The sequence below is a fragment of the Panicum virgatum genome, chromosome 1K (genome assembly GCF_016808335.1).
Source record: "Panicum virgatum strain AP13 chromosome 1K, P.virgatum_v5, whole genome shotgun sequence".
Taxonomy (NCBI): Eukaryota; Viridiplantae; Streptophyta; class Magnoliopsida; order Poales; family Poaceae; genus Panicum; species Panicum virgatum.
The window spans coordinates 17,065,179-17,086,634 of NC_053136.1; the positions used below are offsets into that span (position 1 = coordinate 17,065,179).

At 43.4% G+C, this 21,456-nt stretch overlaps 1 protein-coding gene across 2 annotated transcripts; it reads left to right on the forward strand.

Moving 5' to 3' along the window:
- The first annotated feature begins 15,094 nt into the window (after positions 1 to 15,094).
- On the forward strand, positions 15,095 to 19,672 carry LOC120697800 (NADPH:adrenodoxin oxidoreductase, mitochondrial-like). Of its 2 annotated transcripts, none has more exons than XM_039981158.1 (13): positions 15,095 to 15,441; positions 15,887 to 15,991; positions 16,342 to 16,455; positions 16,578 to 16,631; positions 16,869 to 16,985; positions 17,211 to 17,320; positions 17,433 to 17,506; positions 17,617 to 17,678; positions 18,083 to 18,275; positions 18,360 to 18,423; positions 18,520 to 18,587; positions 18,705 to 18,851; positions 19,242 to 19,672. In XM_039981158.1, the coding sequence occupies exons 1-13, from the start codon at positions 15,286 to 15,288 to the stop codon at positions 19,247 to 19,249; spliced, it is 1,272 nt and encodes a 423-aa protein (XP_039837092.1). In that variant the 5' UTR covers positions 15,095 to 15,285; the 3' UTR covers positions 19,250 to 19,672. The 2 variants fall into 2 exon arrangements, with proteins under 2 accessions (XP_039837092.1, XP_039837084.1); XM_039981150.1 differs by having other exon boundaries at positions 15,098 to 15,441; positions 18,705 to 18,847.
- The last annotated feature ends 1,784 nt before the right edge of the window (positions 19,673 to 21,456 follow it).

Below are 21,456 nucleotides of genomic sequence, written 5' to 3' on the forward strand. Positions count from 1 at the left end.
CTAACCCATTCAAAAAAACTGTCCCCCGATGAATAAAAAAAACTATCCCCCAAGGAGTGTTTATTGGGGTTAGATGAGGTGGGACCCACTTCTTTTTTTTTCACCGCGGGATCCCCTTTGTGGCGAGTCGCCTCCCCCTCCGACCCCATCGTGCTGCCCCCCCCCCACCCCACGCCCATCCTAGCCACGCCGGCCTCGCCGCCCGTCTGCCCCTTGCCGCCCTCGCCGCCCGTCTGCCCCTTGCTGCACCTCCAAGCCGCGCCGGCTGTCCGCCCCTCCCCGCACCTCCAAGCCGCGCCGCCCGTCCGCCCCTTGTCACTCTCGCCACACCTCCACGCCGCGCCACCCGTCCGCCCCTCGCCGCCCCCAAGATCCGCGCCTCTCCGAGCCTCGACATCCCGGGAGGTGCGCTGTGCGGAGCTGCAGGACACGGTGGCGAAAGTGTGCGAGGCCCTTGGGCGGAACGACGCGCCCCCTAGGGGCGTTCGCGTTGTCCGGCGGCCCGGCCGGCGCACAGAGTAGCCAGGACACCTTGCTGCCGGTGTCGAGCACCATGGTGACGTTCTGCGCTGGCGTGCCGACGGCCTGCAACACAGTGAGGCTGACGTTGTGGTGGAACTGCGCCTTGCTCGGCGGTCACGGCAACGAACCCGCCGGCACCTGGTGCGCCCGCAGCGGGAACACGCGAGGGCGAAGCCTCGGCGCGAGCCCCGGCGCCTCAGCCGCTATGGACCATATGGTTGTGAGTGCGACCTGTAGCCGGATCCTATGCGGGCATGTGGGCGGGCATGTGGGGGGATGCGTTCTCCTGTGTTGGATTTGCGGTGTGGGGTTCCGCCTAACCACGACCACACCAGATCCAGCTAGAAAAAATCTTTAAAGAAGACAAATAATTGAAAAAATATATTTATTGTCAGTCTAACTCTTACATTCAAGCACCGTTAGTTTAGAGTTAGTCCAAATAGGGCTAGCGATGGGTCAGTCAACATCCGGTGGGTAGTCTGCAGGAAACAAGGAAATAAATAAAGCTACTTTATTATTTCAGGACATCCCAAAATTAAAACAAACATTATTTAAATAATCATGCACGCATAAAACTGTTCAATTTCAAATTCAAACCCGCGGAGAACAAGAGCATCATCGATCTGATCTTGCATTGCAGAAATTCCCCCAAACGCGCGCTGGGTGCGGAGCTGAACCTACGACACGATGTGTGTGCGTGCGGTACGTGCACCACCCCTGCTGGCATGGTCGTCGTCGTGGCCCAATGACGTACAGGCGCGCGCGCGCGGGCGGGCAGCGGCCGCCCGGCCTGTAGCCGCCGGCCTCAAGCGCGTGGCGCCATGCGAGAGGCCGGTGGCCCGGTCGGCGCCGCGCCGGCTCGCCTCCATGCACATCCCGCCACCACCACCACCTCTCTCCTGCGCTAGCTCACCGGCCGCCACACACATGGAGACATGGAGTCACGCATGCAGCGCGTCCGCATCGATCAGCGCCGCCGCGATAGATAGATAGATGTGCACCGCCGCCGCGGCCTAGCTAGCTAGGAGTCCGCGCCCGCGCGCTCTGCACGCACGAGGCGTCGCTGTCGTCCTCGTCTCCGATCGATCCGGCCGCCCGGCGTCGAAACGAAGGCTAGCTGCTGCAGTTGCATGCGTTCAGGCAGGCAGGCACGCAGGGCGCGCGCAGGCCTACTCCCAATCATCACTGGGCACAGCAGGGCCGGCGGCGGCGATGCAGCCTGCAGATCTCGGCCGCGTTGTGCGTGCGTGCGGGTATCTATCTATCTATCTATCTATCAGATGGGCTCTAGTTAACCACGATGGCAGCTGCGTGTGTGTCGTGTCGCCGCCGGTGGCGAAAAGACCGAGCGTGTCAAGCACCCTTTGGCCGCTAACTCGCAGCGTCTTTCCCCGTGGCGGTTTGCTTGCTTGTGACCAGCTTTGCACGTACGCCAGGTACGTACCACCAGGACGAACATGGCCGTCATCAAGATCTGTCTCTAGGCCAGTACTGTTTTGTTTTACGCTTTTTTTTCTTTGCGACTGCGGTTGCCCTTGCCCCGACCCCATCGGTTTTTGAGAAATTGAGTACGCGATCCATCATATCATCTCAATATTTTTTTCAACTCGATCCTGTATGCAGAGCGGGGAGTTTCTTTCATACCTTGATGGTGGGCCACTTTTCATCTTTACCACCAGGCGAGGTCAAATAAATCTTTGTTTTTTTAGGGAAATGTCAAATCTTGTGAAAGGACCGGTAGCGCGCTGGGAGGGGGTGAATTAGGCAAACTAAAAACTTAGACCTATAGCTCCAACTATTTGCACAATATTAAGCTAAAACAAGCTATCTAGATGTGCAACTATGGTTGTTCTAGTGTGAAACCCCTATCCCAAAAGAATTTAGCAATATATAGCCTTTCCTATCAAGAAACTACTCTATGAAAGTAAAAGCACATAAATTGCTAGTATGAAATGCGGAAGGTTAAAGAGCGGGATAGGAGAAAGCAAACTCTCGTTGCGTGTGTTTATCCCGTGGTTCGGTTAGCCACAAAGGCACACTTACATCCACATTGTTGTAGCACTCACTAAGAGTATTGCTACTCGGCCACCAAGTCTCTTCCGTGAATACAATCACGGTCACCTTGGCCCCGGGTTCCACTAAGGAGCTTCTCCACAAAGGATGGGGGTCTCCACGTCCCCCGTACAATGTTGTCGTCGCCGCTCCACACCAAGTCGGAGGGTCGATGACGTTGCCGGTGAACTTCACAGCTCCAAGGGGCCGGCGCACCAAGCTCTTCTTTTGGTTCACTAGAGAACCACAGCACAAAGGCTCAAGGCCTTGCAATCTCACTCACTAAGAGCTAATCTAGCACTCACACTTTACAAAGCTAGTGCTAAAACCTAAGGATATGATCAATGAACTCTTGTATGGCTTGGAGGTATTCTTGGATGTGTATGAGATGTCTTAGGACTCCAGCAAGCTTCAAATGGCCGGGGGAACACATATATATAGGCCTCCAACTTGAACTAGCCATTTAGAGCCGTTGGGCACATTTCTGCGCAGGCATCGGAACTTCCGGTGCTAGGGCATCGGTTCTTCCGGTCACTAATAGCTTGAACTAGCCGTTGGGCCTTTTTGACGAGTTCTGCAGCTGAAAAATGGTACCATCGGAATATCCGGTGGCAGCATCGGAACTTCCGGTGCTAAAGGAACTTTCTGGGTCAAAAACATGCTCTCTGGACAATAGTACGGGCATTGCACCGATGCCTTTTTTTATAGCATCGGCATTTCCGGTGCTTATAGAAATCAGCTTCAAGGTGCTTCGTATTTTGGCCATAACTTTTTACTCCGAACTCCGATTTGGATGATCTTGTACTCTTTGGAAAGCTTGTGAAATTCTCTACAAGATTCTGCTAAAGTACATCTCATTTGACCAAATTGTGAGCATCGGAATAACCGGTGATAGGCATCGGTTCAACCGGTGCCACACAAAAATCAGCTTCTCCGTGTTTTGACCATAACTTTTTACTCCGAACTCCGATTTCGATGATCTTGTACTCTTTGGAAAACTTGTGAAATTCTATACAAGATTCTGCTAAAATCCATCTCATTTGAATAAGTTTTGAGCGTCGGTTAAACCGATGCTTGTCGGAAGGTCCGGAGCAGGGTCATAGGAAGAACCAGTGCTACTGATTTTTGCATAACTCGTCCAATTCAGCATTTCTTTGACTTCTTTCTTAATGTTTTGCTTTGCTAACCCTTTTTAATACATTTTTGGGACCTAGAAAGATTCACTTAACAAACTTGTTAGTCCCATTGATTGCGTTGTCATATGATCACCAAAATCACTCGAAATAGCATAAATGGTGCCATTTCGTTACAATCTCCCCCTTTTTGGTGATTGATGACAACACAATCAAAGCAAGCATAAAATTTGTAAAAATTGACAAATTGAACCACTTACACTTGCTTGGATGCTTACCACCATCCAATGTTGGTTTGGCCTCCCCCTAAAGCTATGATTCCCCCTTTTCTCCTCCCCCTATTTACTACTCTTCTCTCATATGTTGACTTGATCCACTCGGCATTTCTCCCTTTTCAGAATATACTTCTCCTTGGAAACGTGCCTTGCTTTGATCCACATCTCTCCCCCTTTGGAATCAAATCACCTAAAAAGGTTTCTTGCAAAGCAATATAGCTCAAGAGAAGATTAGTAGCCTAGGGAGTTAGTTCCATGACTCATGATCCAATTGTATGATATCAATGAAGATACCAATTGAAAATTTACTACGGTGGATCATAAAATCACGAAACTAGGATGACATGATCTAAGCTTTCCACAAGTGTGTACACAAAAAGATAGTGTGAAAATTAAATGTACAACTAGATGTTTTAACAAGAAAGCTTAGATCATATCATGCTCGGAGGTAGCTCTAAAATAAAAAGATTTGACAATGATATCAATTGAGTGAGTTTAGAACCTTGCGTACCTCCGGGGGACCTTTGTTTACCTTGCATGTACCAATTAAAAGTGACTTGCAATCAATTGAAAGTCTTTAAACAAAGAGCACTTGATACACCAAGGTTAAGCAAATGTATGAGCACATAGCCTATGAACTTATCAAACCATGTAGATTGCTTATGGGTTAGAATCATGACACAAGCAACCCACCATATATAACACTAGGAGATGCAATATATGCAAATAATCTAGCAAAAGAAATGGAGCTACATGGTGCTTGAATTGAAATCTAGCTACCATTACCTTATGGAGGACTTGGGCAACAAATGTCCAAATTGTGAGCTTAGCTTATTCGGCTTGAATCTTCACTTCAACTTGTAAGCTAAGCCTCCAAATCCCCCGAAGCCATTCTTGACTTTAAGTTCCAACCTTTTGAGCAACCACCTTGCCATTGGTCTTCTTTTTTATCACATAGGAGGTGCTATTGCTTTTGTTCCTCCGGTTGGGCTTGGTGTAGATGAGAGAACTCTTGATTGTGAGCTTCTTCTTATTCTTCTCATCCGGAAGCTTCTTCCTTGGTTGAGGACACTTGTTGGACTTGTGGCCTTCTTTGTGGCACTTTGAGCAAGTCACGGTGGACCCCTTCTCAAGCTTCTTTACCATGTCTTCATGGTTATCTTGAGAAGGTTGGACATTGCTTTCTATGCCTTTGCCATTCAATCTATACAAGTCCTTCATGAGCCTTTCCACTTCTTGCTTGAGCTCATCATTTTCCTTGGCAATGAGATCATCACATGATTCTACAACAACATTCTCGTAGCATTTCTCATTGCAAGGGTTAGAGCAAGAATCATCAATTAAATCAATGCAAGAAGTTGAATCATCTACCCTAGAGATAGGAATTGCACAAAGGATAGTTTGCTTCATTTCCAAAGAGTCATTAGTATCATTAATGCTCTTAAATTTTAATTTGAGCTCTTCATGCTCCTTGCTAAGCAATTTGAATTTGCACATTAAATCTTTAAAACTTGTAGCAAGAGAAGCATTTAGATCATTGAGAGCATTAAGGTTTTTAATTTCTTTTGATTGTTTCTTAATCACTTTTTGGTGCTCATGAACAAGATCAAGAAGTTCATCAATTGAAGGAGAGTCGGAGTCATCATCACTTACATCGCTATCCATACCTTTGACCATAAAGTGTTGGATGATGATCCCATGCGGGTGGTGAATTTCATATTTGATTTATCACTTGAACTTGCACTTGATTGTTCACCACCGCTTACCCATTCACCAAATACGGCATATGATTCATGCTTGGGCTTCTTCTCCTTCTTTTGATTGTTCTTCTTGAACTTCTTCTCAACCTTCATAAGTTGATAGTGAGGCCCATCTTTGAGGAAGACCATATACCCCATTGAGTTGATTTCCTTCAAGTATTTGTTCATCTTCTTTACTTGCTTGTAGAGGTTGGGGTGCATTGGCTCTTTATCATCACTTGAGGACCTTCTTGCGTCCTCTTCTTCCTCATCACTTGAGTTATCTTTGATGACCATCTTCTTCAACTTCTTGAGTTGCTTGCACGCAAGTGCACTATGTGTTGGTGAAGAAGGTGGCGCTCTTGGCTTGATATCATGGCGTAGCTCATGAGCGATCACCTTGTTTAGGACTTTGTTTGGTGTCATTGTGTTGAGATCTTTTTCATATAGAATTGTTGTCACCAAATCATAGTCCGGCCTTCGGAGTGAGTGAAGGATCTTACGAATGAGTTCCAAATCTTTAATTTTCTTCACATCTAATGAGTTAATCTCATTCACAAGAATATTCAACCGTGAGTACATAGTTTCGGTATTTTCATTATCAAGTTGCTTGAAGCTATTAAGTTTATCAATGAGAACATGATATCTTTCATTTGCAACATCTTTTGTGCCTTCATGGTTCTCACTAATAGTTTTCCATAAAACCTTAGCATTTTCGCAAGCAAACACACAGTTGAACACATTTTCACCAAGAGAGTTTAAAATAGCACACTTGGCTATAGCATCATATTGCTTCTCTTGTTGACTATTGTTTTTAGTTCCTTCACTCGTTACTCTCCAAACATTTAGCCCCTTTGCTTGGAGGTGTGATTGCATTAAAATCTTCTATCATTGGAAGCCCGTGCCATCGAAACGTGGAGGAGGTCCTAGAGAATCCATCCATTCCCCTAAAAGAGCTAACCCACTAGGCGGTGAAGCCTAACCGATCAAGTGAGCCGGTAAACATAAATTGCCAAAAGAATTGGCTTCCTTTGTGAGAGGAGTGAGTCTCGGCTCTGATACCAATTGAAAGGACCAGTAGCGCGCTCTAGCCTAAGAGGGGGAGGGGGTGAATTAGGCAAGCTAAAAACTTAGACCTATAGCTCCAACTATTTGTACAATGTTAAGCTAAAACAAGCTATCTAGATGTGCAACTATTGTTGTTCTAGTGTGAAACCCCTATCCTAAAAGAGTTTAGCAACCTATAGCCTTTCCTATCAAAAAACTAATCTATGAAAGTAAAAGCACAAAAATTGCTAGTATGAAATGTGGAAGCTTAAAGAGCGGGATAGGAGAAAGCAAACTCTCGACGCGTGTGTTTATCCCATGGAAAGAGCGGGATAGGACAAAGCAAACTCTCGATGCGTGTGTTTATCCCGTGGTTCGGTTAGCCACAAAGTCACACCTACATCCACGTTGTTGTAGCACTCACTAAGAGTATTGCTACTCGGCCACCAAGTCTCTTCCGTGAATACAATCACGGTCACATTGGCCGCGGATTCCACTAAGGAGCTCCTCCACAAAGGATGGGGGGTCTCCACGTCCCCCATACAATGTTGTCGTCGCTGCTCCACACCAAGTCGGAGGGTCGATGACGTTGCCGGTGAGCTTCACAGCTCCATGGGGTCGGCGCACCAAGCTCTTCTTTTGGTTCACTAGAGAACCACAGCACAAAAGGCTCAAGGCCTTGCAATCTCACTCACTAAGAGCTAATCTAGCACTCACACTTTACAAAGCTAGTGCTAAAACCTAAGGATATGATCAATGAGCTCTTGTATGGCTTGGAGGTATTCTTGGATGTGTATGAGATGTCTTGGGACTCCAACAATCTTCAAATGGCCGGGGGAACACATATATGTAGGCCTCCAACTTGAACTAACCGTTTAGAGCCGTTGGGCACATTTCTGCATAGGCATCGGAACTTCCTATGCTAGGGCATCGGTTCTTCCGGTCACTAATAGCTTGAACTAGCCGTTGGGCTTTTCTGACGAGTTCTGCAGCTGAAAATGGTACCATCGGAATATCCGGTGGCAGCATCGGAACTTCCGGTGCTAAAGAAACTTTCTAGGGTCAAAAGCATGCTCTCTGGACAATAGTACGGGCATTGCACCGATGCCTTTTTTGTAGCATCGGAATTTCCGGTGCTTATAGAAATCAGCTTCAAGGTGCTTCGTATTTTGGCCATAACGTTTTACTCCGAACTCTGATTTGGATGATCTTGTACTCTTTGGAAAGCTTGTGAAATTATCTATAAGATTCTGCTAAAGTCCATCTCATTTTACCAAATTTTGAGCATCGGAATAACCGGTGATAGGCATCGGTTCAACCGGTGCCGCACAGAAATCAGCTTCTCCGTGTTTTGACCATAACGTTTTACTCCAAACTCCGATTTTGATGATCTTGTACTCTTTGGAAAGCTTGTGAAATTCTCTACAAGATTATTCTAAATTCCATCTCATTTGAATAAGTTTTGAGTATTGGTTAAACCAATGCTTGTTGGAAGGTCCGGTGCAGGGTCATAGGAAGAACCGGTGCTACTGATTTTTGCATAACTCGTCCAGTTCAACATTTCTTTGAGTTCTTTCTTCATGTTTTTCTTTGCTAAACCTTTTTAATACATTTTTGGGACCTAGAAAGATTCACTTAACAAACTTGTTAGTCCCATTGATTGCGTTGTCATATGATCACCAAAATCACTCGAAATAGCATAAATGGTGCCATGTTCGTTACATCTTGCCTGTTATTCGGACAGGCTGATGGTATGAATAAAACCCCTACCTAGCACTACTACCAAAAAAATATTTGGAACAGATAAGAACATATTTTTAGGGGTGGGTATGGTACCCGCTTTCGTACTTTTCGCAACTAAAAATCGATTTGTATGAACGGATAACATACATGTCCCAACAAATGCATCTGTAGGTTCGGGTCATGGCATCAGCCACCCCTACAAATCGATTTGTAATCCAAAATATAACGTGAAGAAAGGTGCGCAGCATAGAGAACAGCGCAAAAGAAATATACTGCAATTCTACTATAGCCGGGACCATCATTGAAGGCAGCAACACCATCCAGCTGTGCAGGCAACAGTTGAGGCAGATAATTGAAGACACACTCTATAAAAGGAGAAGCCAGGTGCATGCATAGGTATCAGAAGAAGGGAGATGAAAGCAGAAGTCCGAAGACACATCCACCACCGCTCCACTTCACACTCATCTAGTAGCCACTCCACTCCCGGTGTATTATATAGAATAAAGGGAGTATACTGTAATCATCCGGCGCTGGTAAGGTAATATCTAAGGTTTGTGCTAAGTGCTTGGGTTTCTCGAAAAGGGAAACCATTTGTAAGCTTGCTCTATGGGAATGAATTAAGCTTTCCCATGAAGTTCTCCACCTTCCTGCTTTAAGCTCGTTCATATGGGATGATGTCTCTACGGTAGGGACCCTAGAGGAGAAACCTCTGCGTTTGTTGTTCTCATGTTAGCCCTAGTAGAGGCGTTTGTAGAGAACCCTGTGTGCGCAAAGATGTTCTCTTCGGGTGGAACTGCATGGAGATCAGAGATGACAGAGCCTGAGTCCTGTGTGTGCGTGGCTTGGGATAGCGAGGGAGAAGATTGTGTCAGCCTTATTCTAAAACAAGCCAGCGTTGCATGCGGCGAGTACCAAGTAGGACTGACACAATGCATAGTTGGCCGGCTGAATTTTTTTTGTCTCACCAACCTGCCAAAGATCCTGAGAAACACACGCATACCCATAATCTGCTAATCACAAGCATAATAATCATGCACTCACCTTGCATCCACCACACACCCACTGTAAAAGCTAAGTGCTCCAAATAGTAGCCTTGAATTTTGGATGCTAGAGCCACTCTCTGGTGAGTGCTCGTGCACTATTCATATTCTGACTTTTAATAGTCGATGGTATTTTGAATAGTTCCACGAATTTGAATAGTACCCACTGAATTTGAACAGTGCTGTGAATACACACGATTTGAAATTGCAAGTCTTGAGTTACTATTGTATTCTGAAAAAGTAATGAAACTTCAAACGAATTCAAACTTGCAATTTCAAATCTCTAGTGATTATTCACAACACTATTCAAATTTGGAGGGGACTATTCAAATTCATGGCACTATTCAAAATACTAGCTACTATTCAAATTCAGAATATGAACTGTGCGCGAGCACTCACCACAGAGTCGGTCTGGCACCCAAAATTCAAGACTACTGTTTGGAGCACTCACCAAGCAGAAGCCTGAAGACACATCCACTACCACTCCACTTCACTCCGTTTATCTAGTAGCCACTCCACTCCTAGTGTAATATAGAATAAAAGGAGTCTGTTGTAATCATCCTACGCTTGTAAGGTAATCCCTAAGGTTTGTGTTAAGTGCTTGGGGTTTTCCCAAATGGAAAGTCGTATGTAAGCTTGCTCTGTGAGAATGAACTAAGCTTTTCTGTGAAGTTCCCCACCTTCCATTAAGCTCATTCATATGGGACGATGTCTCCCTACGCTAGGGAACTAGAGGAGAAACCTTTGCACACGTGTTGTTCTTATGTTAACCTTGGCAGAGGCATTTGTAGAGAACCCTATGTGCGCAAAGTAGTGTTTCCTTCGAGTGGAACTGCTTGGGAAGACTATAGAGCCTGAATCATGTGTCCCGTGTGTGCGTAGCTGGGGATAGCAAGGGAGAGATCAGGTCGGCCTGGTTCTGAAGCGAGCCAGCAATGCATGCGGTGAGTAACGAGTAGGACTGACACAAAGCATAGTTGCACCATCGGCTGAATCGTTTTTGTCTCACCAACGTGCGGCCAAAGATCTTTAGAAACAGACGCATACCCATAATCTGCTAATTGCAAGCATAATAATCACGCACTCCTCCTGCATCCACAATCGACCCACTATAAAGCAAAGTGCTCCAAATAGTACCCTTGAATTTTGGGTCCTAGAGCTACTCCCAGGTGAGTGCTCACACACCACTACTAGAAAAAGAGGCATTCGTCCACCTCCGGTTAGTACCAGTTGCTTTAAACACGGTACTAATGCCAATTTAGTACCAGTTGTATAGCACAGTGCCCCCGGGGCATTTAGTACCGGTTTTAACACCGCCCGATACTAATAAATGCCACCATTTAGTACCGTTGGTGTTATAACACGGTACTAAATGGCTCCGGAGGGGCCAGCCATCTAGTATTAGTTTTTAACACCACCCGATACTAAATGGTGGCATTAATTACTTGTGGTGTTATGGTCCGGTATAAATGGTCATGACCCGGTACTAAATGATCTGTCCTGATTACTTTAAAAGGATAGCATCTTTTATGCACTCACATTTGCTGTGTGGGTGGGATGGTAGAGGAGACTGCGTGCGAGGTCACATGTCACGAGTTCAAACCCTGGCGCACAAGCATTTTTGGGGTGGTACATTTAGTACCGGATGCTGCGACCGGTATTAAATGGACGGTCCATTTAGTACCGGCCAGCCAATACTAACGGCAACAGGCGCACGGTACTAATACCATCTTTTCTTGTAGTGCACTGTTCATATTTTGAATTTGAATAGTAGCTAGTATTTTGAATAGTGCCACGATTTCACTGAATTTGAATATAGATGTGAATAGTAACTTGAGATTTTAAATTCAAGAATTTAGGTCCTTGATCTGAGTTTTATTTCGAGTAGTTGAGCGGGTGGGTGACACCATGACGTGCCTACAAATCAATTTTAAGAAAATAAAAAAATTTAGAGAAATCTTGAAAATAACAAAATACAAAGAAAAAAATATCCCAGCCAACCGGCCACCACAAGCCCCTCTAGTATGAAGGTAAAATTTTTTTGACGAAACATGCTCACTTGCGTAAAATAGAATTTTAACCACTTACCTCAAGACTCGAGCGTACCCTCCTTTACAGTACACTACATAGTCACTTATGGCTCTATGTCATAGATATGCTATTCTTTTATATTGATTCCGAAATCGATTTGTAGGGGGCGGGTGACACCATCACCCACAACTATAAATATTTTTTATTTATTCCAAAAATTCATTTAAATATTTAAATATAGCAGAACAAATAAAAAATAAAACTTCTACACTATGGTTTCTATGAACTATAGATTTAGAAAAAAAATATGCCAAATATATTTTAGTGTATATAAAGGTTAAGATTGTGAAAATTTGAAAAATATAATTTGAGTTTTTTGAGATACTATATAGTATAGCCATATGTAGGGCACAACTAGTAAATAATCTTATGATTATAAATGGTCTTAAATGAATAATGTATAAACTATAAAGTTCTAGATATTACCACTACATCTTTGATATGGAGCTACTCTACATCCGATGTTGTTTGAAAACAAATCAAAACTCATAGATTTTGAAACTAAAGAACTTATAATATTTTTTGACTACAAAATGACTTTAAATGAAAATGTTATCAGGTATAAAATTTTAGATCTCGTCAAGATCTGCAATTTTAGTATACAGTTGGTCTCCATCCCTGATCATATAAAAAAGTTATGAATTGTTTATGTGAGACCATTTATAGGGGCGGGGCATACTATCATCTGCCCCCTAAAATGCATTTTTAGTGGCGGGTGACGCCGTCACCTGCTGTCAGACCTGGGGCAGCGAGACTTCTTACAGCCGTGGAATATTCTAGAGTAAATGATAGTGTATGGATGTACCTTACCTATCCTGTAACTACTCATATAGCAGTATGACTAGTTGATGTACAAGGAAACTACTCGACCTTGTTGGAGTAGGACTGTAGTAGTACTCGGCTAGGACTTTCCATGTAACTCTGTCTCCCCAGATTATATAAGGGTGGACAGAGACACCTCCAAAAGATCTTGACACCTAAGGCAATACAAACAGCCACACATGACGTAGGGTATTACGCTTCGGCTGTCTGAACCTGTCTAAATCTTTGTGTTCCTTGCACCATCCCGTTCTAATCTTGGCAAGTCTCTACCTACAATCAATCTCGTCGAGGTATACCTCGGAGAGCTTGGCGGTTAAACACTGACATCCGCCCCTAGAAATGCATTTTAGGGTCAGATGACACCATCACCCACTGGAAATGGTGTCACTCGGTGATGGCGTCACCCACTCCTAACACGTGGTGGCCTTTTTCAAGGATAGGTGACACCATCACCCGCCCCTAGAGGAGGAGGAGGAGGAGGAGGAAGAAGAAGAAGAAGAAGAAGAAGAAGAAGAGGAAGAGGAATAGGAAGAGAAGAAGATGAAGATGAAGAGGAAGTGGAGGAAGAAGAGGAGGAGGAGGAAGAAGAAGTAGCTCCATTCATAGGAGTGGGTTACCTTTTAATCCGCCCTTGGAAAAAAAAGATGTGTTACTTTGTAGTAGCGCAGATGGCTATCTATACTATTTTGGAGAAAACTATTACAATTCCAAATAAGAGATATATAGATCTAAAGTTCCAAGATCTATGTTAGCATTATAATGAAAACAGGTCGGCAATCCCTGGGACAAGGATCCTCTAACGTACTGTCACGTCACTGACACGTGGGCCCTTGGCCACGAGTAGCGACCCAAGCAGTGCGTTAAAGGATTTGCTTCCCAATTCTTTTGCCTATTCCTAAAAACGATCTATGTTAGTGTACTCTTACGTCCTAGGGCAAGGGGGACAATGGGTAGCATGTTAGGATGGGCAGCACATGCAATATTGTGAGTGAGTTGTGACGTTGACTAGGTGGGATGATGGTTTGTTATGGTTAAGTCTTACTTAGGGAATAGGGTAGTAATGATGTTAGGGGTTGTGTGAGTTTAGGGACTGGGGTGCAAATGTGCAACTCAAGATTGCAACAGATACCTGAAACCAGAGTAACCAACGGGTTTTACCAAATAAAAAGAGAGGCATGGAATGAATTTTCTACCCATGGATACGTTATTGGGCAAAATCCTGTATCCATCGGGTATGGCAGATACAGATGTGGATGTATACTACCCGCGGGTAGGAAACACCCGTAGAAAAACAAGTCAGCCTAAATGCCTAACTCATTTTAGCCCATATGGCCCATGAATCTGGCCTAAATCCAATTAAACCCTCCTAGTATATATATCGTTGAACTCTCTCTGAAGCCGTATTTCTATTAGCTTGTTGCAATGAAGTTTGGAATGATTTGTTTTTCATGTGAATGTCTGATATTTATATGTAATTCTTGGGTATGCTTTCAGGTGCAGGTTACATGTCGGGTACAAATTACCCGCGCGGGTGCAGGTATGGAAGCATTTTCCTACCCGTGTGCGGGTTAGGGTAACCTGACGGGTAAAATTTAGTTCTAGCGACTGTGGGTATGGGTGGCCACCACTACCTGTCGGGTATGTATCCGGTGCTAGTATGATGCTAACTGCAGTGGTGGAGCTGCCTAGAGCCGCTGCGGCACTGGACCTTGATGAAATTTGCAAAATTTAGTGTACAACATTGTTGACCACTGTATGGATCCAGTTGTGGTAGTAGAGCCGACTCCAGTGACTCCCTATCTGCATTGCCCCTGGCTGGTTGGGTTCTCACTCCCTCTCTAGAAGACCAATGAACTGCAAGAGGTCGTTCTCGTGCTTGATGGTGAGGAAAAACAAATTCTTCTTCATCTGAAGAGTATGAAGCAAAATGTTCTTTTTTCCTTTTGTTGTATATATATCTACTAAGGTTTCCTGTACTCCTGGGAATGAATTGGCTAAATCCAAATCCAATTGGATTTTGGCCCATGAATTCTATTGGATTTGGATCAAGCTGGATACGGATATCCAGTGCATTAGATCAATTAGGGTTGGATTCTATTGGATGAAAAAAAGGGATAATTCAAATCCATTTGGACTAGAGAGGAGAGCACCGCACGCACATCTTCTTCCCCCGCCGCCGCGCCGTGTCGCACGCACCTCTCCCGAGTCCCGGCCGCCACGCATCTCTCTCTCGCGGCCGCCGCACAGTGTCTGGTCGCGGGAGGATGTCTTTTTCTGCAAGAGGATGCTGGCCAACGGTGCCCTCGTGGAGAAGCACAACCCGGATGTGATCTTCTTCCAGGTAAATCACTTAGTTCCTCTGGCTGACAGATGTGACGAAAAGCTACCAAAGGCTACTGAAGATATACCATACCATGGCTTTGACATTTTCCTTCCAGTGTGAGGTCAGAGTGACAACGGGCACAAAAGATAAATAAGCCCGGTAACTACAGTCTGGCCCAATCGATCAAGCCTAGGGAAAATTAGCCCGGTCTAGCCCCCGGAGAGAGAGAGAGAGAGAGAGAGAGAGAGATTGGGCCTGAGGCCCCGTTTGGAAGCCGCCGGAATAAAGTTTTTGAGGCCCGATCTCCCACAAGGCCACAGCCCACAGCCCGTCCCCGCCCCAGTGCCGCACCTCGCCGCCGCCGAGACAGCGGAAATCGGTGGGGGCTACCTCGCCGCCGCCCGGAAGCCGATCCTCCAAGTCTCCGGCTCCGTGCCCCGCCTGCGTCCATATCCGACTCCCTGTGGTGTGATCGCCAGCACTCCCGGCGCTCCCGACATGGCCCGCGGTCTGCGGCTCCTCTCCCGCGCGGTGGTGAGTCTGCGGCCGCCGCTTGCCCAGGGCCTGACGAGGGGCTTCGCCGCCTCCGCGACAGAGCCGCTCCACGTCTGCGTCGTCGGCAGCGGCCCCGCAGGGTTCTACACCGCTGACCGGGTATGCGGATTGCACTGGCTGCGTTCTTATGTTATTTCCTATCTTCATGATTGCTTCGCAGGGCCTTGCCTTGGGCCGTCCTCATCTCTCCAGGATTATTGGTTTCTTAGGCGATTATTAACAATTTCTTCAATATTTTTATCCTTGAAGTGTGCTGAATGAATTCCAACAAGTTCTTGTCACTGTACGAATGTCAATAAGTCATTCCCTGTGCTCTGGCGAAATTATTAGTTGAGCAAGGCCTTTTTTCTTAATCAAATGTGCTGGAACCTGCAGCAATAATGACCAAATGCTATACTTTCACTGAACTATATTTTCCTATTGTCATGTTTGCTGTCCAATGCTCTAGGACCTTTCTGTTGCAATTGTTCTCCAGAGTTATTTCCTTTTTAACAATTATTTGTTTTTCTGCGTTGTTGATTGGGTGCTTTGGTGGATTAAGCAGATGCTGAAGGGTCATGAAGGAGCACAAGTTGATATCATTGATAGGCTCCCAACACCATTTGGGCTCGTTCGTTCTGGAGTGGCTCCAGATCATCCAGAAACAAAGGTGGGCATTTGCCATAGTTATCTGATTTTTGAACTGAGATTCAATCAACCTGTTTATCTTTCCAAAACTGCAACGAAGTGAAAATGAATGGTTTAGAGTTGGTGATCCATTTCTTATCTCTTCACTTGTTTCATTATTTGAGCCATTTAGTGTAGTGATTATCTGATTAGGGCAACACTGTTTCATTAGTGAAATGCAGAGTTCTTTTTTTCGCCAATTAATGATTTTAACTACTCTTGGGACCTGCTAATGCTGCCTTACCATTATTTGGTTGTATTTTTCTTTTCAATCTTCACACCTACGGAACTACCTAAATTGTTCATAAACTTAAGCCTACTACGTTCCAACAGATTGTGGTAAATCAATTTTCTCGTGTAGCTGCAAATGGCCGCTGTTCATTCTTTGGGAATGTAACACTGGGAAGGGATGTCTCTCTATCAGAGCTTCGTGAAATATATCACGCTGTAAGTTTTATGCTTGAATCAAATATCGATCCCCATGAGGATGCCTCCTTCCCTTTTCCTGTTACGAGTTTTTCCACAACTTATATAAGTAATTGGTTGTGATTGTATTTACTGATCAACAGGTAGTTCTTGCTTATGGCGCAGAAAGTGATAGGTCACTTGGTATTCCTGGAGAGGTATGGCTTTTGACTAAAATTGTTAATCAGTGTGCCACAGTTCAGAAAAATCATTTTAACTGTAATCTTAGTGCTATTTATGGTGTTTTCTCAAATATTGCTGTAGCTAGGTATTAAGCAGTCAGCAGGGTGCATGTGGCGTTTACAATGCTAGCATCTTCATTGTCTATGTGGTTGTGATTTTTTTTTTCAATTTTTAGACGGAATTATTTGTCTAGTATCACCATGGCCTTATAGGATCTGAAAGGAATTCATTCAGCTCGAGAGTTTGTGTGGTGGTACAATGGACATCCAGACATGTGTGACTTGTCTCCTGATTTGAAAAACACACAATCTGCTGTTGTCCTTGGTCAGGTATATTTTGATTTTGCTTTGTACATATTAACACTTAAATTAAATAGAATAATCTTGTGACCAAGGGAGCTGACTCACAGTTCAACTTTTATGTAACCATGATAGACAGTTGATCTATAATTTTATTAATGTTATGTGCACATAATCCTTAATTTCATTTACATTTTGCTTCAAGTGCTTTTATGAATACGACACCATTCGTTATCTTAACATGATTAATTGCAGGGAAATGTAGCTCTTGATGTTGCCCGCATTCTTTTACGCTGTAAAACAGAGTTGGCTACTACAGATATTGCTGATTATGCGTTGGATGCTCTATGTGGCAGCACTATAAGGTATCTTTTCAATTTAATATTGAAACCAGTAATTTTTACTTTCTAGTTTACTTCCATATATTACTGATTATTACATAATATACATAGTTCTGAATTTATGTTGCATGTAAAGGAAGGTATACTTGGTTGGGCGACGGGGTCCAGTACAGGCAGTTTGCACAGCAAAGGAGCTGCGTGAAATTCTAGGTATTTTTTGAAATGGTTTGAATGCTTGCAGTATTTGATACACAGTACTTTTGTAGTAGCCTATCTCATTGCCATGTTGCCGTTCTAAGTTTGACATCATGTCCATGCAGGTTTGAAAAATGTTCGTGTTTGCATCAAGGAGGCTGATCTCGCTACCTCACCTGCAGATGAGGTTTGTGCTGTAAAGTGCATTACTGCCTGTAATTTTCTTTTCGTTTTCTTTTGAGTTTTGTAACTGGTCCCTTTTTTTACTATCCTGGCTTTATCAAGACTTGCTAATTAGGTTCAGGAGTTTTTCCTCCATCGTGGCAGTTTGGGCCATTTTATGATGTCTTGTGCTGACTGTAGGATGGTCTTCGTATAATTCATGCCATGTACAACTACTAGTATTAGATCTTGTTGCAATAGTCTAAACTAATTGTTTCCTGATACTAAACCCACATAAGTGATAAGGTTTCTTGTGTCTCTCACTCTCTAATTAAATATTCTGCTTTCAACACTCCAGTAAATTGTTTTACCTAGTTCTTTTCTTTGCATCTTGCTTCTGATGAAGAAAAGCTTGCTATCTGAGTGCAGGAGGAGATGAGTAGTAGAATCCAAAGAAGGGTTTATGAGTTGCTGTCCAAAGCTGCAAGTGCAAATAGGGACAACAATTGCAATGACCAAAAGGAGCTTCATTTTGTGTTTTTCAGGAGACCTACCAGGTTCATCCCTTCAGAAAATGGTTCCACGGTTGGCGCTGTTGAACTTGAGAAGACAGCTTTAAAAGGTCCGGTGTAGCAGGTGTAGAAATGAATCTTCTTGACCATTTTCTTCTTGAGCCTTCTGTTAAATATTTTTATTTGTTATGTAGTTGATGAAGTAACTGGGAAGCAGGTGGCAGTAGGAACTGGTGAGTTTGATGACCTAAAATGTGGGTAAGTGCTTTGACTCATGATTATGCTTTCCTGGTTTTTATGACTACTTAATTGTAGAGTTCCTAATATACATCTAATATGCTCTGTTCTTCTTAGTCTGGTCTTGAAAAGTATTGGTTACAAATCCTTGCCTGTACAAGGTTTGCCTTTCGACAAAATCAGAGGTGTGTAAAATTGCTTTACCCCTCTGCTAATTGGAAGCTTGTATATTCTTTCCTTTTTTTTGATCCATCATGAGCATATGCAGTTGTTTTTGTGTGATGATCCTTGATTCTTTTTAGGAGTTGTGCCAAACTTGAGAGGTCGAGTCATGAGCAGTGAATCAGAGACTGCCGCGGTGGAAACAGGTCTGTATGTCGTAGGATGGTTAAAGAGAGGACCCACTGGGATTGTTGCGACAAACCTACACTGTGCTGAAGAAACAGTAGGTACCTTTGATCCAGTGTTATCTTTCATTCCGTATGTGTGTACTGCAGGAATTTAGTTTCCGACAGAAGATATGCAAATGCCTAAATGGGAATGCTTTTTCTTATTCTCTTCTGACTTACTTTGACGAATTAGCTTGATTCCATCTGGATCAACATTTATCTGTGACAAAATCTCAAGAATCCACCAATGTTAAGTCCTCCAAGATTTACATATAGTGTTTGTTAGTAATGGTTGGGGGAAGAATAGTTTACCATGTTCATGGCACAGAACGGGAACCTTGTGATCATGAAGATGAAATGTTTCACATTTAGAGTTTTCATTACATTTATTGGCTGGTTGCCATTTTGTTAGTTTTTTTAATTTTGTTCTGTTTATGGGTTAACAACCAGGTGGCTAGCATCCTTGAAGATGATACGAAGGGTGTGTTAAGGGCCCCATCTGATTCGAAGAAGCATGGAAGGACAGGACTTGTTGAGATCCTAGAACAGAAGAATGTCCATTTTGTGCCATTCAGTGGTTGGGAGAAGATTGATTCCAAGGAAAAGATGGCAGGGCAGCTGAGAAACAAGCCTAGAGAAAAGATCACAACCTGGGATGGGCTCCAGGAAGCTGCAAACGAGTAAAATAAGGATGGCACTCCCAGAAATTTTGTTTCCATGTGTTTGTATCAAAGAATTGCACTAAAGAGAACCCTGTACTTAGTAATAAAAGATAACATCGACATATGTTCACTGGAGAGATTAGGGCTCACGTACGAGCAAACTATGGCATTCAGTTAAAGGAAAATACTAATAGCGATTCATTCCATTGAAGTCCAAAATTGGTCAATTTATTTCTCATTGCAACTGCGGTCATATTTATGAAAGCATCTTGACTATTTATTGCCTGAAGAGGATCTTTAATTAGCATCTGTACAATACCTATGTCCATTATTGAATACATTAATTGGTATATGGAAAATTATTACAAGATACACACGGCATCTGCCACATAAATCTTGTAATTTGACTTAGGGAGGGAGGGAGGGAGGGAGGGAGAGAGTGTTACCAGCTCAGTCCTAACTCTCGTTGAGCTGAGAGGATGACAGTGAACTTGGGGCAATTTTCTGATTTTCTCATATTCATAAACTCAAAGCCATGCCAACCCAAGGGGCTGGGGATACATACTTATAGGCAGCCAGGGCATGCAGCTAAAGATTGCTACAGTGAGGCAGCAGTCAAGCAAAAGATGCTGAGTGCTAGTCTAAGATGCTAGTCAAAAGAACTAAAGCTAGATGCTGTCCTAGCAAACTGAAAATATACTAAAGAAATAGATGCTCTGGTCCTTGCAAGGACTTTATGCTTTATCCATCCAGCACAAAGGCTTATCCATCAGAGAGAGAGAGTAATATTATGATATATCTTAAATATCACTCTCTTTTTTTTACTGGTATATATAGGGATTTGAGTTATATGTCAAGGGGACACCTTTTTTCCCTATGCGTTGACACCATCTTCTTCTAGAGTAGAGTCATCAAACATATATATTGCTCTAAATGGTGTCGTTGCTGTACAAAATTTTGTGAACTGCACTGCTCCGTCTACTCTGTTCATTATGAATAAGACTCTCATGAGTCATGACTCCAGATTATAATGTTCTAGATCCATGCTGTTATGAATGCGTTACTTTTTCTTGAATCGTTTATGATTTTTCAATGTCTGAAAACCACTCCAAGTTACCAACATGTGTTGTGATGCTTTTTCCTGATTTGTGCAGTGGGGATAGTGCTTGGGAAAGTAGCTAGGGTCGTAACATAAAAATGTTGCTATACTTGTTAATTACTTAATTGTTGTTGCAACTATACTTGCAAACAAATGTCAATCCTTCCAGACTGATTGATGCTGGCTTTTTCACCAGAGTGAATTCAATATATAGAATTCCACAATTCCCCGCTAATTTCACATCCTCCTCTTCATCTGGCCACTTAAAATGGACTTTATTTCCTCACATATAACTCCCCTACCTGGAGTAACTTCTCAAACCCCTACCTAGAGTAACATCTCAAAAGGCTGCACCTTAATATGTATGAGCTGTTCTTATTAACCTGTAGCCTCATTGCAAAACATCATGATCACAATGCAGCTACTTAAAAAAAATCACAAGTGTTACTTTTGTTTTCTTGCGAAGTCTCTAACAACCTACCTCCAATATATACTTGCGGCTAGGAGTATATGATGCACAAATGACTCTTTATTTTTTAATTTCAAATTCACATCTTAATAAGCTCAGTGATATTTTGGCAGTTACGGGTTAAATGACATGGAGGTTCAAAACAAGTACTCCCTCCGTTTCAAATTATAGTTCGTTTGACTTTTTTTATCCCAAGTTCGACTACTCATCTTATTCAAAAAATTGTGCAAAATATCACTTCTTTTATTATGGCTTGTTTTATCAATAGAAGTTCTTCAAGAATGACTTAAATTTGACTATATGTGCACAGCCGAGTGGTCAAACTTGGAGTAAAAAAAGTCAAACGAACTATAACTTAAAACTTTACAGACCAAAAAAATGCCTAGCAGCTTGCAACATTTATGAAAAAAAAATCTGCTCCAAACTACTCTCAAC